Source organism: Suncus etruscus, chromosome 16 (genome assembly GCF_024139225.1).
Source record: "Suncus etruscus isolate mSunEtr1 chromosome 16, mSunEtr1.pri.cur, whole genome shotgun sequence".
Classification (NCBI taxonomy): domain Eukaryota; kingdom Metazoa; phylum Chordata; class Mammalia; order Eulipotyphla; family Soricidae; genus Suncus; species Suncus etruscus.
Window position 1 is genome coordinate 82,956,611 of NC_064863.1, and position 18,699 is coordinate 82,975,309.

The 18,699-nt window shown below is 39.0% G+C and overlaps 1 protein-coding gene across 2 annotated transcripts in view; it reads left to right on the forward strand.

Annotated features, from left to right (window-relative positions):
- The window catches only part of SMARCAD1 (SWI/SNF-related, matrix-associated actin-dependent regulator of chromatin, subfamily a, containing DEAD/H box 1), a 105,475-nt gene that overhangs the window by 52,091 nt on the left and 34,685 nt on the right, over positions 1–18,699 (forward strand). For both annotated transcript variants that reach the window (XM_049789977.1, XM_049789978.1), the window contains exons 6-9: positions 6,390–6,491; positions 7,845–7,926; positions 9,576–9,961; positions 18,331–18,530. In XM_049789977.1, the coding sequence (XP_049645934.1) occupies positions 6,390–6,491; positions 7,845–7,926; positions 9,576–9,961; positions 18,331–18,530 (770 nt within the window). The remainder of the gene's footprint in view (positions 1–6,389; positions 6,492–7,844; positions 7,927–9,575; positions 9,962–18,330; positions 18,531–18,699) is intronic.

An 18,699-nucleotide genomic window follows, 5' to 3' on the forward strand; every position in this document is an offset into this window, starting at 1 on the left:
GTTTGTCCACATTCTAGAGTGCCATGGTTCCTGGGTGCTGGCCCAGTGTTACACTGCTTTGCTTTGTGATACTTACAGACTCTGCTGTGGCAGCTTGGAAATTCCTTGCTTTACAGGGCAGCAGGTATTCCCAGGCTCAAACTAAAGAAATAATGGAATCATTATATATGTTAGCACCAGTACCATTGACTGCAGGCCCTCTGCAAGCCTTGGAGTTAGACTTTGGTTCTGGCCTAGGGGTTTGTGCTATATTCACCATAGAGATACTCCTCGCTTAACGACCTACCTGTTTAGCAACTGCTCGCACTTACGACCTACCTCACTGACGGTACGTGCTAGGACGCGGTAGCAGCCCGCATCTCAACGTCGTTCATGGCAGATGTACGCTATTCTGAGGTCCGGTACTGCGTTTTTCTGGTCAGTATTCACATTTCAGCAGTAAATTTTTTTTATAAACAGCTATACTGTACTGTACATACAGTACAATTATACTGTACACAGTCCATATCTCTCTAGGGCCACACAGTAATGTAACAATGTACAGTACAGATATAGTACATTACAGTATGTACAGTAGTTAAGTGTAGAGCTTTTTCTTCAAGCATACAAGTTGTGTGTGATCTGGATACCTTATTCTGTATTGTACTTTACCCCAGATGTCTCCAAAAAGAAAAAGCAAGGCTTCACCAGAAAATGCCAAGGAACAAAGGAAGGCTATTGATCTTGAGAAGAAAATGAAGATCATAAAGGATTATGAAGGTGGCAAAAAAGTCCGTGAGATAGCACATGACTTGCAGCTGGCACATTCAACCATTTCAACAATCCTTAAGGATGAAGAATGAGTAAAAGAGGCAGTGAAAGCATCAACAGGCTTTAAAGCCATAATAACTAGACAGCGGAAAGGCCTAGTTCATGATATGGAGAAGTTACTGGCTATCTGGTTTGATGACCAGATTCAAAAAAGAATACCATTCAATAATTCAAGCCAAGGCACTCAGTATCTTTGAGACTTTGCAAGCACGCAGCGGTGAAGTATCTACCGAAACGTTTACAGCAAGTAATGGATGGTTTCAACAGTTTTCTCGAAGAGTCAAGCTGCATAATCGCAGTGTCGGTGGTGAGGCAGCAAGTGCAGATGTAGAAGCAGCAGAAAAATTTGTTGACCAGTTTGATAAAATCATAGAGCAAGGTGGCTACCGTCCAGAACAGATCTTAAGTGTGGATGAAACTGGGCTTTTGGAAGAAAATGCCTGAAAGATCCTATACTATACACAAAGAAGCTAAGACAATGCCTGGCTTTAAAGCATTTAAGGACAGGGTCCCATTGTTGGGAGGAAATGTTCCTGGGTTTAAGTTGAAGCCTTTGCTTATCTACCGCTCTGAAAACCCACGTGCATTGAGCAGAGTTAGAAAGAACACACTGCCTGTTTACTACCAAGCAAAGAACAAGGCATGGATGACTCAAGCTTTATTTGAGGGTTGGTGCACCCACTGCTTCATACCCTCAGAGAAGCACTATTGTCAAGAAAAGAGCATTCCTTTTAAAATTATCCTCCTGCTTGATAATGCTCCAGGCCATTCTCAGTATCTTGATGACCTAAACCCAGATGTAAAAATAGTATATCTACCTAAAAACACAACTTCAATCCTTTAGCCAATGGACCAGGGGGCCATAGTGACATTTATTTATTTATTCATTCATTCATTCATTCATTCATTCATTCATTTATTTATTTATTTATTTATTTATTTATTTATTTATTTATTTATTTATTTATTTGGTTTTTGGTGTCACACCCGGCGGTGCTCAGGGGTTTACTCCTGGCTGTCTGCTCAGAAATAGCTCCTGGCAGGCACTGGGGACCCATATGGGATACCGGGATTCGAAACCAGCCACACTTTTGGTCCTGGATCGGCTGCTTGCAAGGCAAACGCCGCTGTGCTATCTCTCCGGGCCCCATAGTCACATTTAAAGCATACTGTTCACACACAACTTTTTCCAAAGCTGTAACAGCAACCGAAAATGATGAAGTAACTCTCCATGATTTCTGGAGATCTTACAATATTTTAGACTGCATAAACAACATCGAATCCGCTTGGAAGGGAGTGACAGAAAAGTGTATGCAAGGCATATGGAAAAAATGCCTAAAACGTTTTGTGAACAATGTTGCAGTTTTTGAGAAAGATGAACATGTTGATGCCGTAAGTGAAACAGCTATGGAACTTGCTAAAGTACTAACTTTAGAAGTTGAGGTGGAAGATATTGAGGAATTAGTGCAATACAGGGAGGGAGAGCTAACCACTGAAGATTTAATAGAGTTGGTAGCACAGCAGAACCTGGCGGAGGAAGAAAATGAAAACATGGAAGAAGTACCAAAGAAGGTTACTATGAAGGGATTAGCTGGTGTGTTCTCAAAAGTGAATGCAACTATGTTGGAACTAGAGAGAGTATGGATCCGAACGTTAAACGATTCGCAAAGGTGGAAAGACAAATAAGTAAAGTTTTACAGTGCTATCGTGAAATATATGAAGAAAAAAAGAAAATGACAAAGCAGACCACTCTAAGTGCACACTTTTGGAAAGTTACACCAAGCACTACCAATGCTTCAACTTTACTCCATTGCGTCCCTTACCTGGGCCTTCAGCTGCTCCTGATAATAGCTCTGATGTAGATTTTGAAGGATTCGTTGACTAAAATGAGAGCCTGAATTTTTTTTTGTTTATTTTAAATATCCTTTTTCCATCTTGTACACTCTATAGTACAGCACTGTGGTTTTTGGTGCTTTAATGTACCTACTTTACTAACTTTATGTTCTGTAATACATGGCAGTACTGTTTGTAAATTCCACAACCTATGCAAATTAAAACAAGTGGAAGTTTTCAGTTTGATCTTTCTCATTATTTTACTTATTCAGAATACTGTTATTGTCAAGTACTATGCAATATACCAAGGGTCCTCAAACTTTTTAAACAGGGGGCCAGTTCACTGTCCTTCAGACTGTTGGAGGGCCAGATTATAGTAAAAACAAAAATTATGAACAAATTTCTATGCACACTGCATATATCTTATTTAGAAGTGAAGAAACAGGGGGCCGGAGAGATAGCACAGTGGCGTTTGCCTTGCAAGCAGCCGATCCAGGACCAAAGGTGGTTGGTTCGAATCCCGGTGTCCCATATGGTCCCCCGTGCCAGCCAGGAGCTATTTCTGAGCAGACAGCCAGGAGTCACCACTGAGCACCGCCAGGTGTGGCCCAAAAACCAAAAAAAAAAAAAAAAAAGAGAAGAAACAAAATGGGAATAAATATAATATGTGGCCCGCGGACCGTAGTTTGAGGACCATTGCAATATACTGTACTACTGTGTACAGTACATGCAGTTCCTCACTTAACGACCAAGTGTTTGAAACGGAACTTGGTAAGTGAGGAGTACCTGTATAAGACTAGCTCTCTTAATGCACACCAAATGGAAATTAAAAAACATAGGAGAAAAAGAGTAGAAACCTCAAAGGTTAACAGTCTATGTTTAATAAAGCTAGACTTTGGAATGTCAACAATCATTTTACACTTGTCATTTGTTGGGAGTGACTTTTTTTAATTGTGATCTCTATTGAGAGCAGGGAGAGGGGGCTCCACCAAGAGCAGCTGGCTAGAGCGTAGTGATTAGTAGATCAGCTAGAGGGAGACAGAGCGCCTCCTCTGTGTTCCATAAAATCTGAACAAAGGACTGAGCACACCTGGAGGCGGAATGACATGTGGCACTCGGTAACTCAGCTCCTCTGTGTGCCCTGAAAGATGAATCAGGACAAGTAGAGGACTGAATGATGATGCCTGGTAGCTGGATGGGGTGCAGTGGTAAGAGGGGGTCGGACCACTCATCCCTGAAACTGGAGTAAGTTTCAGCACGCTGTATACTGACGTCTAAGACGACCCCTGACTTGTAAGAAATTTTTCATGGGTTAAAAAGTCATCTTATACACCGGAAGCATGGTACTTTATAGGACTTTTTTTTTTAATACTGTACTTCTGACATGTTTTATCAGATACTTTAGTTTTTTTATGATTTTGTGTGCTGTGTGATGTTTTTATGGAAACAGGGCAGAGTGAACTACTGATATTAGATAATATGTCCTTCTTTGAAACCATAGAAGTCTCTATCATGATTTTCTCTTAGGTCTTTCCCAGATATTTCATGTTGTATTCTGCAAGAATCTCTGCATATGTTTGCTGATCCTGAGATCCTGTGCGTTTGTCGAGCCTTCTATTGAATGCTGGCTCCATTCATACTACACAGTTTTTGGAACTATTTTATAAATGCAAGGCAGCACATACTCACACCAAGTGTCTTGCTGCCGGTATCCCAGGAAACTTAAGCCTCAGAGAGTTATTTAAATGCAGCCACTTTTTTGACTGCTCTGATTACCGGGGATCAGTTCCAGAATCTAATGCATGTAATACATATGTATGAGCAAACAAAACCCCAGCCCACTTATTCTTTGTTTGTCTTTTTTTTTCGCCCACACCCATTTGATGCTCAGGGGTTACTCCTGGCTAAGCGCTCAGAAATTGCCCCTGGCTTGGGGGACCATGTGGGACGCTGGGGGATTGAACCATGGTCCTTCCTTGGCTAGCGCTTGCAAGGCAGACACTTTACCTCTAGCGCCACCTCACCAGCTTTTGTTTGTCTTCTAAGCACGAAACTTGAATTTGCTCCAGTCTTGACCCCCATAAAATTCACAAAAGTGATGGATTTGGAAATTGAAAGTGTGTTGTTTCTAATTGTTCATGCATGTATTTTAAATAGTCTTTGTCTACTCACTATACCAAGTCCAGCCAATGCATGTATCTGCATCTTGTTTAAAATTATTTTAAGAGTTGGGGATTGATTGAGTATGCCAGCAGCAGTTTCTGAGTGCAGAGCTAGGAGTAACCTCTAAGTGCCACTGGGTGTGTCCCCAAAACAAGAAGAGTTTTGGGGGATTGAGAGGTAGTATAGAAGGGGGGCATATGCCATGCATGTGTAGACTGGATTTGATCCTCGGCATCCCCCACCTCTACTCCCTCATTATTCCATATAGTCTGCCAGGATTAGTTTTTGATTGCAGAGCCAGGAGTAATTCCTGAGCATCACAAGGTGTGACACAACCACAATAAAAAGCATGGTAATCTTAAGAGTTTTTGCGCTATACTTTGAAGGAAGTAGAGGCAGTATAGGTCCATAGACATTGCAGGTGCATGGAATTTGATCAAGGACGCTCCCAAATGAAAGCAAATAGTCTATGCTTCTCCTTGGAATAACAGAGCAAAATCATCTGCCAGATTGGTCACTTGAGTTTATTTTAATTTGCTCTGGTAAGAACTCCACCCTGATAATAGCAGTGGGTATCTAGTTTTCTAGGATGTCCTAAATATTCTACCAAGACACAACTACTTTTTGTATAACCCAAAAGGAGGTATATTAGGATGGAATGTTAATGCTACTGCGTTTCCTCTTCCATCCTCCTTTCATTTCCTTCACTTCCTCTTTGTCCTTTACTGACTCTTTGAGAAACTTTGATTTGGCATATTCTCATGTTTCAGAAAGCTGTGTAGGATTTCTGTCAGTGCCAACCAAGTAAGTCTGTACCAGCTTATTGATTCAATATCCCAAGTAGCCCAAGAAGACAAGATCTATCGACTTCTCTGAAGCTCCAGTGTAACTACATTGCTCATGTAGAAATTTTAGTCACAAGGGTTAGTAGAGCTAGCAGAAGCATGGGGCTGAAGAGTAAATAGCAAATAATAAGTGCAACATATACTGAAGGCTTAACTTATGTTATTATGCATATTCTCCAAAAGATAATGATAGTTCTCCAAATATTTTGACTTTGTAAAATTAGACGACATTTATATGACAAAATTAACCATTTAAAAACGAATCATTTAGTAGTGTTCACCTTTTTTTTTTAACTTCTTACTCATGAATCTCTCCTGTTTGATTTGGGGGCCCACTCTACTATTGCTTTTGTCCTTGAAATCAGATTTTTTTAAATATCAAAGAAGTTTTTTTTTCTTAAAGTCATGTCTATCAGAGTCGGAGAGATAGCATGGAGGTAAGGCGTTTGCGTTACATGCAGAAGAATGGTGGTTCAAATCCCGGCACCCCTTAAGGTCCTCCCAGCCTGCTAGGAGCGTTTTCTGAGCATAGAGCCAGGAGTAACCCCTGAATGCTGCCGGGTGTGACCGAAAAAACAAACAAACAAACAAAAAGTTATGTCTACCAGTAAAAATAATTTAGGGTTCCTCTGATTGAAATTGTAATTTTAAAATAAAGCAAATTCAAATGTAGTTTAAAACTATTATTATCGTTGATATCTTAAATTGGTTCTCTTTCTCCCCCAATCCCTTCTTCAGGGAGACGAATCCAGTGAGTCTGCAGAGTCTAGTAGTAACTGGGAAAAGCAGGAAAGTATTGTATTGAAATTGCAAAAGGAATTTCCCCATTTAGATAAAAAGGTGAGTAGTCAGGTACAGAAATTCAATAGTAGTGCTTATTGGTCAACTACATAAAAGCTCGGACTGAGTTTTATATTTTTCACCTCTTTACTTGCACATCTTGCGTTTTACATTGTGACCTTTATACATCATTTAATTTGCTAACTTTAGAATCAGTGTTCAACTTCTCACAGCAAATAAAATAGTCATCATTGTTATGAAAAGTATTCAAAAATAGATATCTGGGGGCCGGGCGGTGGCGCTGGAGGTAAGGTGCCTGCCTTACCTGCGCTAGCCTAGGAGACGGACCGCGGTTCGATCCCCCGGCGTCCCATATGGTCCCCCAAGCCAGGAGCGACTTCTGAGCGCATAGCCAGGAGTAACCCCTGAGCGTTACCGGGTGTGGCCCAAAAACCAAAAAAAAAAAAAAAATAGATATCTGAAAACATTTATGACAACTCAATTAAGCTTTTTTTATATTTTCAGCCTTTATATTTTTAAAGTATTTTAAAGCATTATATGCCTTTTAGCTTGTTGATATTTAATGATTGCCCCCATGTGAAAGCCATTTTAAATGTATTAGTGCTTAAAGAACATGTTTAATCACAACTGTAGATAGAAGCATATTACTTGTGTAACAATGAATGTTTGATACTTGCATTGATGTAGTCCAGAAGAATATACACAGAGGGTGCACCTTTCAAATTTGATGAATGCAAAATCCTATTGCTCTAACAGGGTTTTATTTATATATATGTATAAACTGCATGTTTTGAAAGGGGCATTTTATAAAATCCTAATGCATCTTGAAATTTTGTTTTAATTTAGCAGATTTTAAGGGGACTACTGTTGTATCCAGAATACTTCATTGGAAGGGTAGAAAGACAGAACAAGTCAAATATCCTTACTTTTGAAGAATTATTGAACTGTGGTCCTAATATATAGACTAAAATTTTGAAAAAGATCACATATATGTAAAAACTATTACTGTTACATTATTAATCTCTTTTTGTGCTTACTATCTGAAATAATATTTTTTAGCTAACTGACTGCACATGTAAGAAAAACAAAGCATCTCTAGGCTTTGGAACATCATATCCATAGTATCAGGTATTCACATAGAATCATCTGTAAAACATCATTAAAAACAGAACTGTGGGAGAACTAGGAAACTAAGTATCTAAGGAGAGCATGTGCTTCAAATATTAATGCTCTATATTCAGTTCCCAGCTCCCCAGAAACAAAACCAAAAAAACTGGAAAGTACTGAAATATAAATTCTGTTATCCAACTGCTTATTTTGAAAAGAACATAGAAGTTTTCTTCGAGTTGCTGATCATAGATTTTAACAAAAAGATGAACAACTTATTCCTAGGAACTAAGAGACGTACTCAAGGAACATGAATGGATGTACACAGAAGCTTTAGAATCTTTAAAAGTGTTCGCAGAAGATCAAGGTAATTATCTATGCTATGTTATGTAGAAAATACATGTGTCCCGTTAAAAAAAAAAATGGAAAAGCCACCAGCTAATAGTCAAAATAGGATGGCAGAAGAGGATTCAGTAATGATGAATTTTTTAAATGATCATAAAATTTTGGCCTATTTTTGGCAGTATGAAAAAAAAAAAGATATTTTGGCCCACTTTTTTTCAGTTGTCAAGATTAACTTTAAACTCATGTAGTGATTATTAAAGAATATATATATATATATTTTATATATAGTAAGTTCTCATCGAGTTGTCTTAGAATTACTATAATGCTGGGGTCAGAGGTAGCACAGTGATAGGGCGTTTGTCTTGTATGTGGCCAACCCAGGAGGGACCTAGTTTGATTCCCAGCATCCCATATGGTCCCCCTGCCTGCCAGGGGCGATTTCTGATGTAGGAGTAACTCCTGAGCATTGCTAGATGTGGCTCAAAAATCAATCATTTAATCAATAAAGTTTTAAAAAAAAGAATTACTATAATGTAAATGTCTTAGCCTTCCTTTGTAGGAATATTAGAAGTACTGTTAAAAACTTAAAAGATATGTATCAGAGGCTGTAAAGAAATACCATGAGAAGCCAAAGCGATACAGCACAGCTCTGCATGTATGCCTGCAGCCAACCTGGATTGAATCACCAACATTTCATATGGTCCCCTGAGCCTGTCCAGAGTATTTTCTGAGTACCACTAGGTGTGGCTCAACAACAACAACAACAACAACAACAACAACAAAAAAAAACCAGAAAACAATAAAAGTCTCTTAACCCACAGTAGAACACTGATCACTTACGAGAATATAGAGTAGTTGCAGGGAACAGTAGCACATGTTGATAATATCTTTAAGAAAAACATCAGTGCTACCTTTAGCTCCTTCCATTATTTTAAAATCAGTTTAAAAGCTTAGCACAATGGCTTGAAGATCTTTATTTTGTTTTTAATGAATTCTTGTAAGAAATGCTTAACTATGAATGTCTTCATGATTCAGAAAAAGAGACATCATCACCAATTCTGATTAAATGACTCATAGAATGATAGCTTTTTATGAATGTGAAAAATTCGGAGGACTTTATTTTGCTCATAGTTTTGTATATTACACAGCACGAATGCTTGGTTATCTATGTGCATGTCCTCAGATTTGATTTTCTTAATTGACATATGAGGTAGATTTAAGACATCTTAGCAGTCTGTGGAATATGATGATCACTGATAAAAGGTACTGCATTTAGCATGGATATATATAATGATGAGCTTAAAGACCATGCATAGTGATAGAAAAACATGGCGGATTTGAATGTAAAAATCGCGATTTAATTTAGTACGAGGATTGCATTTATCAGAATGGCTTGCTCAGGAACATATGGATATGTAGCTGCCATTATATATGTTTTAAGGACCTGTGTCAGAAATAAAATGGAGATTTTTGCTCAGCATATCTTGAAAAGTACTCTGGTTTTCTTTCAAACTATTATTTCATCTTACTGTGTAATTTCAGTTTCTATTTTAATATTTCTCTAAAATGTACCAACATTTTACATTCTGTATGCAAGAGCAAAATACACATACAACTTGCAGTCATCTTTGATTTTATCTTTTTATTTAATTATTTTGTCTTTGTTCACAGATCCACAGTATTCACGGAAAGAGTTTCCAAATGGAAAAGGAGTATCTTCAAAAAGTGAAAATTTCCCTAAAAATGCACCTAAGAAACTGAAACAGAAGTGTTCTATGAAGCCACAGAATGGCTTTAATAAGAAACGTAGGAAAAATATAATTAATCATAAGAAAGTTAATGAAGACTCTGAATATGAGTCAGGTTCCGATGTCGGCAGTTCACTAGATGGGGACTACAGTAGTAGTGAGGAGGTGATGGAAGATGGCTATAAAGGCAAAATCCTACACTTCCTTCAAGATGCATCGATGGGTGAGCTTACTCTGATTCCTCAGTGTTCTCAGAAAAAAGCTCAGAAGATAACAGAACTCCGGCCCTTTAATAGTTGGGAAGCCCTGGTAAGGCTGCATTCTTTCTTTTTCCCCTGTGTGTGTGTGCTCGTGTGTGCTTGTGTATGTATAATTCACAGTACTGTTTGTATACTCAAGGTACCTTCAGCCCAGGGAAGCCTAAATAGCTGGTCTTACTCTGTAAAGTCAAACATTGCTTTCATTGTAAGCCAATAGTATTTCAAATAGTGTCATATGACCTAATTTTGAATGAATTAAGGGGTGATTTTCCTGAAAATACCCAAGCTGATTGGCTGGGCATACTGTCACTCACTCTCTTGCATAGAAACTTGGTTCATTTCATTGCAGAAGAAGAAATTAGAGCTTACATTTAGGAAGGAGTCGTATGCTAGCCTGTTCTGATCTGTTACTGCTCAGACACTTTACAGAATGCAAGAATGTGACAGAAATTTTACTACGACAACTTTAAGAGCACTAGCAACAACCAGAGGAGCTCCATGATTGAAAATGCCAGCCTAGGTGGTTCAAGCTTCACCACAAAAGAAGCAATTACTTATTTTTATTTTTAAAAATGACAGCTCAATCTCTTAACATGTTTTTCTTGGTTAAGCAATGTGGCCATTTTATGGAGTGTAACAACAGGCTGCAGCCTTTTTAATTGGAAAGCTAGAGCTGTGTGTGGAAGCTTAGAAATCAAGCATTAGGTGAAAGGAAGCATAAGTGCTGGTAAGTACACGTTGCGTGATTGTTTTCTGGTATTTAGTTTCCTGTAAACGGTTTTATCCAAAATACCTGTATTTTGAATTATCTAAATGTTAATAGTCAGCGAATCTTATTTGTTCAGAGAAATGGAAGAGATGGGTCTTTTACATTTTGCTTCAACTTTTGTGAGCAAATGGTTTACGGCATACGTTGTATATGGGCCTTGCTTTGAAGGCATAATGGGGATAATTTTTTTTTATTGTTTTTGAAGATGAAGTAACTCATGCTCCTTACAAATTTTCAGAGTTTTGTGCCCCAGCGTAGGCATTAGTTCTGTAATCGTGACACAGTCTCTTTGTGAATGTTAGCTCCCCTTGATACGTGTCTGAAGTAGCGGCATGGCAGGGTCCTTGAATAAGGTCTATACAAATTTTCTAAGAAATTAAAGTATTTGGAAATTATAAAAGTAAAATTATCAATATTTTGTAGCTTTAGAAAGTAAAGCCATTTGTTTTCCCTGAAGCCTTTTTCCCCCAGATTGCATCTGTCAAAGCAGGCTCTCTCTTTCAGAACTTGTTCGGCTTTGCCCGAGTGATTATGTCTTAAAGTATTTGCTGAAGGGCTTTCTTGTTCTTCTTTTTTCTTTTTTTCTTTCTTTTAATCTTTAATGGTATCCACTGCTGTTATAGTTGGGTTGCTCAGGCTTGTTGGAATTTTAATTTATTTTATAAAGAATGCAATTATCTCTTATACTGTATTTAGTTACTGTAACTACTTGCCCAAATAAATTCGGGTAAAAGTAAATTATATCAGAGTTCTATGTGCCAGATGCTTTTTCAAATATCAGCAACTTAACAAGTAGAAAGCATATATCTCCTGTTAATTAATTGGCACAGTTTAAATTAGTTTTGACATGAATTTGTAGGTTGTGTATTCTTTCCTTAAAATTCCTGTAGCATTTTGCCCCCTTTAGAAACTAATCACTGAAGAAAAGGTTTTTTTTTTTTTAATTGTTTTCTTACTAGACATTCGTCTCTAAACGTTATTATTTTTTTATAGTATTTCAAAGGGAAACTTTTTCGGTGAATATAGAGGTGTTTGTTCTGATCAAAGAAATGATGACTTTTGGTGGAAATGTGAAGTTAAAATCGGCAAGTTATGGGCCGGAGAGATAGCACAGTGGTAGGGTGTTTGCTTTGCATGCAAATGATCCCTGTATCCAATATGGTCCCCGTCCCTGCCCCCACCCTCCCCCGCCTGCCAGGAGCAACTTCTGAGCAAAGAGCCAGGAACCCCTAAGCGCTGCCGGGTGTGACCTAAACAACAAAACAAAACAAAAAAGCAACTTACAATGTACAATTAATTTCAGTTTATAACTACAATTTATTTTCAATTATTCCAGACAGTTTTTGTTTTGTTTTGTTTTGGGGCCAGACACGTGGATCACGCTCAGGGGTTACTGCTGGCAGATTCAGGGAACTAACTGTCTGTGATGCTGGGGACCGAACCAGAGTCGGCCATACTTGCTCCAGCCCCAGTCTTCACCCTTCAACCATAAATAGCAGTGTATACTGACCAATGTAACACGAGTAATTTATGCATGGATTGAACAGCATAAAAGCTGCCTAACATCTGAATTAGAGTAAGTGTACGTAATTCAGGGCTTTCGTCTCTCTTTAAATACTTTGTTCACTGTTGTACTCTACTAGTAAATTAAATCATCATTCTTCAGTCACCAGAATACCAGTGGTCTGCAGTAGGAAAAAAGATCGGAAGCCACCACCCGGCCTACTGCTTTGGAAGGAATTGTGGGCTTTTTGGATTAGGATGTAAAACAGGCCTGATTCTCTCCTCTCTCCTCCCCCCCACTAACAAGTTTGAAGAATGCTGACTTAGAACAGATGCTTTCTCTTTTTGCTTTATGTTCTGAGGGTAACTAAAAAACAATTGTCTAAATTCTTTGCTTTAAAGCCTTATACGTTTCCTTCTCGTAGGGTGATTTTCAAGTATAAATTTGCTCATAAGATTACATCGACCTTTAAATGCTCCATAATTTTGATAGGCACTTATAAAAACCATTAATGTTGGGCCATAGTGATAGCACAGCAGAGAGGGTGTTTGCCTTGCACGTGCTGACCCAGGTTCGATCTCAGCACCTGAACAAGTAACCCCTGAGCACCACCAGGGTTTGGGCATGAGCTCCCCACCAAAAAAAATGTAGTGCGTTCTGAGTTTTTTAAGGTCGTTACTAATTTTTTACATTAATGGAGTCAGGTTAAAAGTCATCTTTATAAAGATTTTGGAAGGAAATTAGATCTTTGAAATAATTTTCCCATTCTTTGAAAAGTAGAAGCTACTTATATTCCAAGAGTGACACACTGTGGCAAGAAACTGGTACTTCAGTTTATAACTTTAAAATAAAAAGAGCAAACAGATCTTTGAGTGACAGCTTGAATTTTTCATTATGCAGAATTCTTTTACTGAAACTCCTCTCCCTTTTCCTATTTGAATATAAGCAGCAGCTTCTGTTCCCCTGGGGGAAAATAGCTTTATCACTTATTTGAAAAATTTTCTCTAAAATTGAAATAATTTCTTCAAAAATAAAGAAGAAAGTTTTTTTTTTTTTTTTTTTTTTTTTGAAGGGGGGTGCGGTGGGCCTCATTCTCAGCACTGCTCAGGAAGTATATCTGGCTTTGTAGTCAGGAATCACTCCTGGCAGTGTTTAAGGGGCCATATGGGATGCGGGGGATAAAACCTAAGTTGACCTTGTGCAAAAGCAAGTTCCCTACCCACTATATTATCTTTCTCTGCAGCCCCAAACATAAAGAAATATTGCTGATATTTTACCAAGGAATTTTTTTTTTTTTTTTTTTTTTTTTTTGGTTTTTGGGCCACACCCGTTTGACGCTCAGGGGTTACTCCTGGCTATGTGCTCAGAAATCGCCCCTGGCTTGGGTGGACCATATGGGACACCGGGGGATCGAACCGAGGTCCTTCCTTGGCTAGCGCTTGCAAGGCAGACACCTTACCTCCAGCGCCACCTACCCGGCCCCTTTACCAAGGAATTTTAAACAGAAAAGTTAGCAATTAGATTATAATTAAAATATTGAATTCCAAACATTAAAATAAAATTCTCATGTTTTGGGGACCTGCATTGCTCACATGCTATATGCTGCTGTATGCCCAGGGGTCACATTTGGTAGCACTAAAGGGCCTGCTAGGGTCAGAAAGTACATATAAGATTCCATTTGTGAGAGGCATAAACTTGAGCACTGCTTACTATCCCCCACAAATTCTCATAGAGGGCACCCAGCTTACTCATTACCAAGCACTGCTGTTTCTCACCAGTGACAAATATTGATAGATATGCTTACAGTTTTGTATTTTGGATTGAGTCAGCTAAGATTCATATGCTGAAACAGTTGCTGAATGGGTCTTTTAGCTCATATTTAATATACCTGGTTTCTTATTTAGCACCATTCCCTCACTCCCCAGCAGTAGTCTTGGAGGGTTTTTTTTCCCCTCCGTCTTTACAGAACGCTGGGCCTTTCTGATTATTTCTTCCTAGTGTAGTTAGACCTGTTATCAGCAGACTAGTCCTTTCTATTAAATTTAACTTAAAAGATGAAATGTTCCCAGCATGACTCTTAAATAGTCATCTCTTGCCAGGAGACATTAATAACTGGTTGGTTGTTTTTTGGCGGGGACCCTGGTGGAATAATGCTACTTTACCTCTCAGTTCTCTAAATTCTGTCATATTGAATCAGTTTTTGAGATAAACTGTTCTTTAGCTTTATTGTTTGGGTTAAAGAAGTTTTTTCTTTTAGCTTTATTGTTATGACAGGACTTTTATATTTACTCTAGACCAGTGGTCTTTTTTTTTTTTTAACTGAGCGAAATTTCGCCAAAAACCACGATTGAAATTTATTTTGAGAGCCACACAGGGCGTGCAGTGACAGAGGCTAGGAGCAGAGTCCTGAATCCTGGAGCGGCAGCCTGGCACACAGAAGAGCCAAATTAAAAGTGTAAAGAGCCACATGTGGCTCGCGAGCTGCAGGTTGCCAACCACTGCTCTAGACTATGAAAAGTGTCGGCTGACAGGAGAGATAGCATGGAGGTAAGGCCTTTACCTTGCCTGAAGAAGGACGGTGGTTTGAATCTGGCATTTTATATGGTCCCCCGAGCCTGCCAGGGGCAATTTCTGAGCATGGAGCCAAGAGTAGCCCCTGAGTGCTGCGGGGTGTGACCCCAAAACCAAAAATAAATAAATAAAAGTATAAAAAAAAAAGAAAAGTTTCTGTAATTGGGTACTTTTGTAATATTCCTTTTATAATATTAAAATTATTAATAAAATAATTCACCCCCACTCACCTCCACTTAGTCTTTTCCAGTGACTTTGGACCATTTGACTATGGGGAGTCAAGAGTGTCTTTGTTAAAAAGCTGGAGCAGTGGCACAAGTGGTGGTAAAGTGTTAGCCTTGCACGTGCTTACCTAGGATGGACCTCGGTTTGACCCCCAAGCGTCCCATATAGTTCCCCAAGCCAGGAGCGGTTTCTGAGTGCATAGCCAGGAGTAACCACCTCTTGAGTGTCACTGGATGTGGCCCCCTAAAAAAAAACAAAAAACAAAACAAACAAAAAATCCATAATGAATTGGTGCTTACTAGAAAGAGCTTAGGTTACTTTTAAGATTTTGAATTTATTTTTAAATTTAGTTACAGTAAAACAAAAGGAACTAGGGCCTTGGAATATCTTACCCTACTTTGTCACAATTGAAGCTTAGTTTATTCATACCAAATTGATGAAATGCTCTTGTAATTGTAAGAATTTAATGAGCTAGTAGGGAGAAGATGTCTAATGATATAGACCAGGGAGATAGCTCTAAGAGATGGAGCTCACGCCTTGGCTAGCACACAGGACTGTGAAGTTGATCCAGTACCTTATGACTCCATGACCATCCCCAGTCCTGCCCGGGTGACCTGTAGCAGTGCTAGCCCAAACAGTACCATGTATCATTGGGCGAGAGTCCTGAGCCTGCTTTGGGCTTTGGACTCCATGATACCTGAGGCCCCTAAACTGAATTTCTTAACTTCTTTTTGTTTGTTTGTTTTGGGCCATACCTGGCAGTGCTCAGGGGTTACTCCTGGCTGTCTGCTGAGAAATAGCTCCTGGCAGGCACAGGGGACCCTATGGGACACCGGGATTCGAACCAACCACCTTAGTTACTGGGTCGGCTGCTTGCAAGGCCAAAGCCGCTGTGCCCCATTTTAACTTCTTTTACATACAGGTCTGACTCTGTTTTTTTCTGGGCAGGGTGCTGGGAGAGATCTGAAGGAGATGGACCATATCACTGGTAGTGCTCAGGGGTTACTTTCAACTTGGACAAGTTGAGGGCTGGACTGACAGGGACCATGCAATACTAGGCATTAAGTACAAGCTTCACGTATGCAAAAGAAAGTGCTGAGCCTGCTGAGCTTTATTCTCTGGCTCTCCCCCTCACCATTGTTCGTTTTTCCCTCTCATCTCACACTGCATAAGATTGGTTTTGTCACTTGTAATTTTAGGGTTTCCATTTTTTGGAATTTGTGGTAAACAAAAAGTAATGACCTCTTTATTTTTTTGAAATTTGTGATAAACAAAAAGCAATAATCTCTCTCTCCCTCTCTCTCTCCCTCTCTCTCTCCTCTCTCTCTCTCTCTCTCTCTCTCTCTCTCTCTCTCTCTCTCTCTCTCTCTCTCTCTCTCTCTCTCTCTCTCTTCTCCTCTCGTCTGTCTCCTCTCTCTCTCATATTCTTTTTGGACCATGCCCAGCAGTGCTCAGATATTACTCCTGGGTTTGCACTCAGGAATCACTCCTGGAGGGTTTGGGGAACCACACAGGATGCCGGTCATCAAACCGGGGTTGGCCACATGAAAGGCAAACATGCAACTCGTACTCTCTCTGGCCCAATTCTTTTTTTTTATTATTTGATTTAAACACCTGATTACATACATGATTGTGTTTGGATTTCAGTCATGTAAAGAGGTTTAGGAGACAGGACAGGAGACAAACACACACAGGCAGCACTCACAGTTTCTCTCGCCCAATTCTTATCTCTCACCATTAGTGCATGGATATTTTTTTAGAAGGCACAAAACCGGTCACGTTTTAGTAGTGATAGTCATTCCCAAAGTGTCAAGTATGCAGATAACTTTCACTGTATTATTTTGTGAAGTACTCCTAATGCTTTACATTATATTTTAGTTCTTTAATTCTATAGCTTGGGATAGGTCAGAACATTTATTTCAGCTTATTCAACATAAACTCTTATAAGCTGGAATTTCCGTGAACTTAACTAACATGCTCTGTAAAGCTGGATTCCCGTTGCCTAAGGTACACTGTGGCCTTAGATATCGTATGATCATGGGGATTACTTAAGAATTGTTCGATGGGGCCCGGCGGTGGCGCTAAAGGTAAGGTGCCTGCCTTGCCTGCGCTAGCCTAGGACGGACCGCGGTTCGATCCCCCGGCGTCCCATATGGTCCCCCAAGCCAGGAGCGACTTCTGAGCGCATAGCCAGGAGTAACCCCTGAGCGTCAAATGGGTGTGGCCCAAAAAAAACAAAAAAAAAAAAAAAAAAAAAAAAAAAAAAAAAAAAAGAATTGTTCGGAACCCTGCCACTATACTACAGCTCTGGCCTCTAATTCTTTTATAACTTTTACATCACTCAAACGACAACTAAAAGTATGTTTTTAAAGAGCTTCTTTGGGCTTCCACACAGATCCTCCTTTCCTTTTCATTTGGTTAGGGGTTTCTACCCATGCTGCTAAGGTACTACTGCTAGGTGTGTGCTTGGGAGCCACTGGCCAGAGGACTCCAAGGACTGGCACTGGAAACATTCATTTTTTCTTTTTGAAATTGTGGAATTAGTCACAGCCTGATTTATGTGTTATTTTCCCAACTAATGTCCTCAGAAAAATGTCAAGTGACATTTATTAAAGTCTTAAAAAAAAATGTAAGGATTTCTCCTTTGACAAAAATCGAGACCTTTCAGGAGTATTAGAAAATGGTCACAGTTATGAGAAGTGATAGGAAAGGATATGAGGTCAGGTGTAGAGTTACTCTATATGGCAGTATACACTTTGGTAGTAAAGGTTAATACAAGATTTTTGAAGGTAACTTGAGATGGCATTAATAATTACTTGATACTTTCTAAAAGAAAGTTAATAGATGGGGCCGGGTAGGTGGCGCTGGAGGTAAGGTGTCTGCCTTGCAAGCGCTAGCCAAGGAAGGACCGCGGTTCGATCCCCCGGCGTCCCATATGGTCCCCCCCAAGCCAGGGGCGATTTCTGAGCACATAGCCAGGAGTAACCCCTGAGCGTCAAACGGGTGTGGCCCAAAAACCAAAAAAAAAAAAAAAAAAAAAAAAAAAAAAAAAAAAAAAAAAAAAAGAAAGTTAATAGATGCCACGATCAAGCTATTTAGGATTGTGCATGTGAGGGAGAAAAAGCTTATCTTTTTCTATGAGTTAAGGTAAGAAGAATAGGATATAAAGCAAAACATGGCAATACACATGTAGCATGGAGAATTGGGGTCTTCTAACATTTGATAAGTAGTGCTCATAAGCAAAAACATAACTTATTTCCTTAGTTAGGAGATAATGAAATTGCCTTTTGTTTATTAGATGTGAAATGCTAAATTTTTTTATGTTTATTATTTTCTTTTTATGTCATAGTTCACAAAGATGTCTAAGACGAATGGCTTATCAGAAGACTTGATATGGCACTGTAAAACACTGATCCAAGAAAGGGATGTGGTTATAAGACTTATGAATAAATGTGAAGACATTTCAAATAAATTGACAAAACAAGTTACCATGCTTACTGGAAATGGAGGTGGATGGAACATAGAACAACCTTCCATTCTTAATCAAAGGTATTATTAATTTTATCATGCATGAAAATTCTGTGCTTTTTTCTGTTATGTCTAAGTTACATAAAAACTAGTGCTGTAAGAAAAACCCTAGACTTCTGATGATTCAAAGCGTTTCACAGATATAGATAAAAACTTAAATCTGAGCACCCCCTACAGAACATTTCTTGTT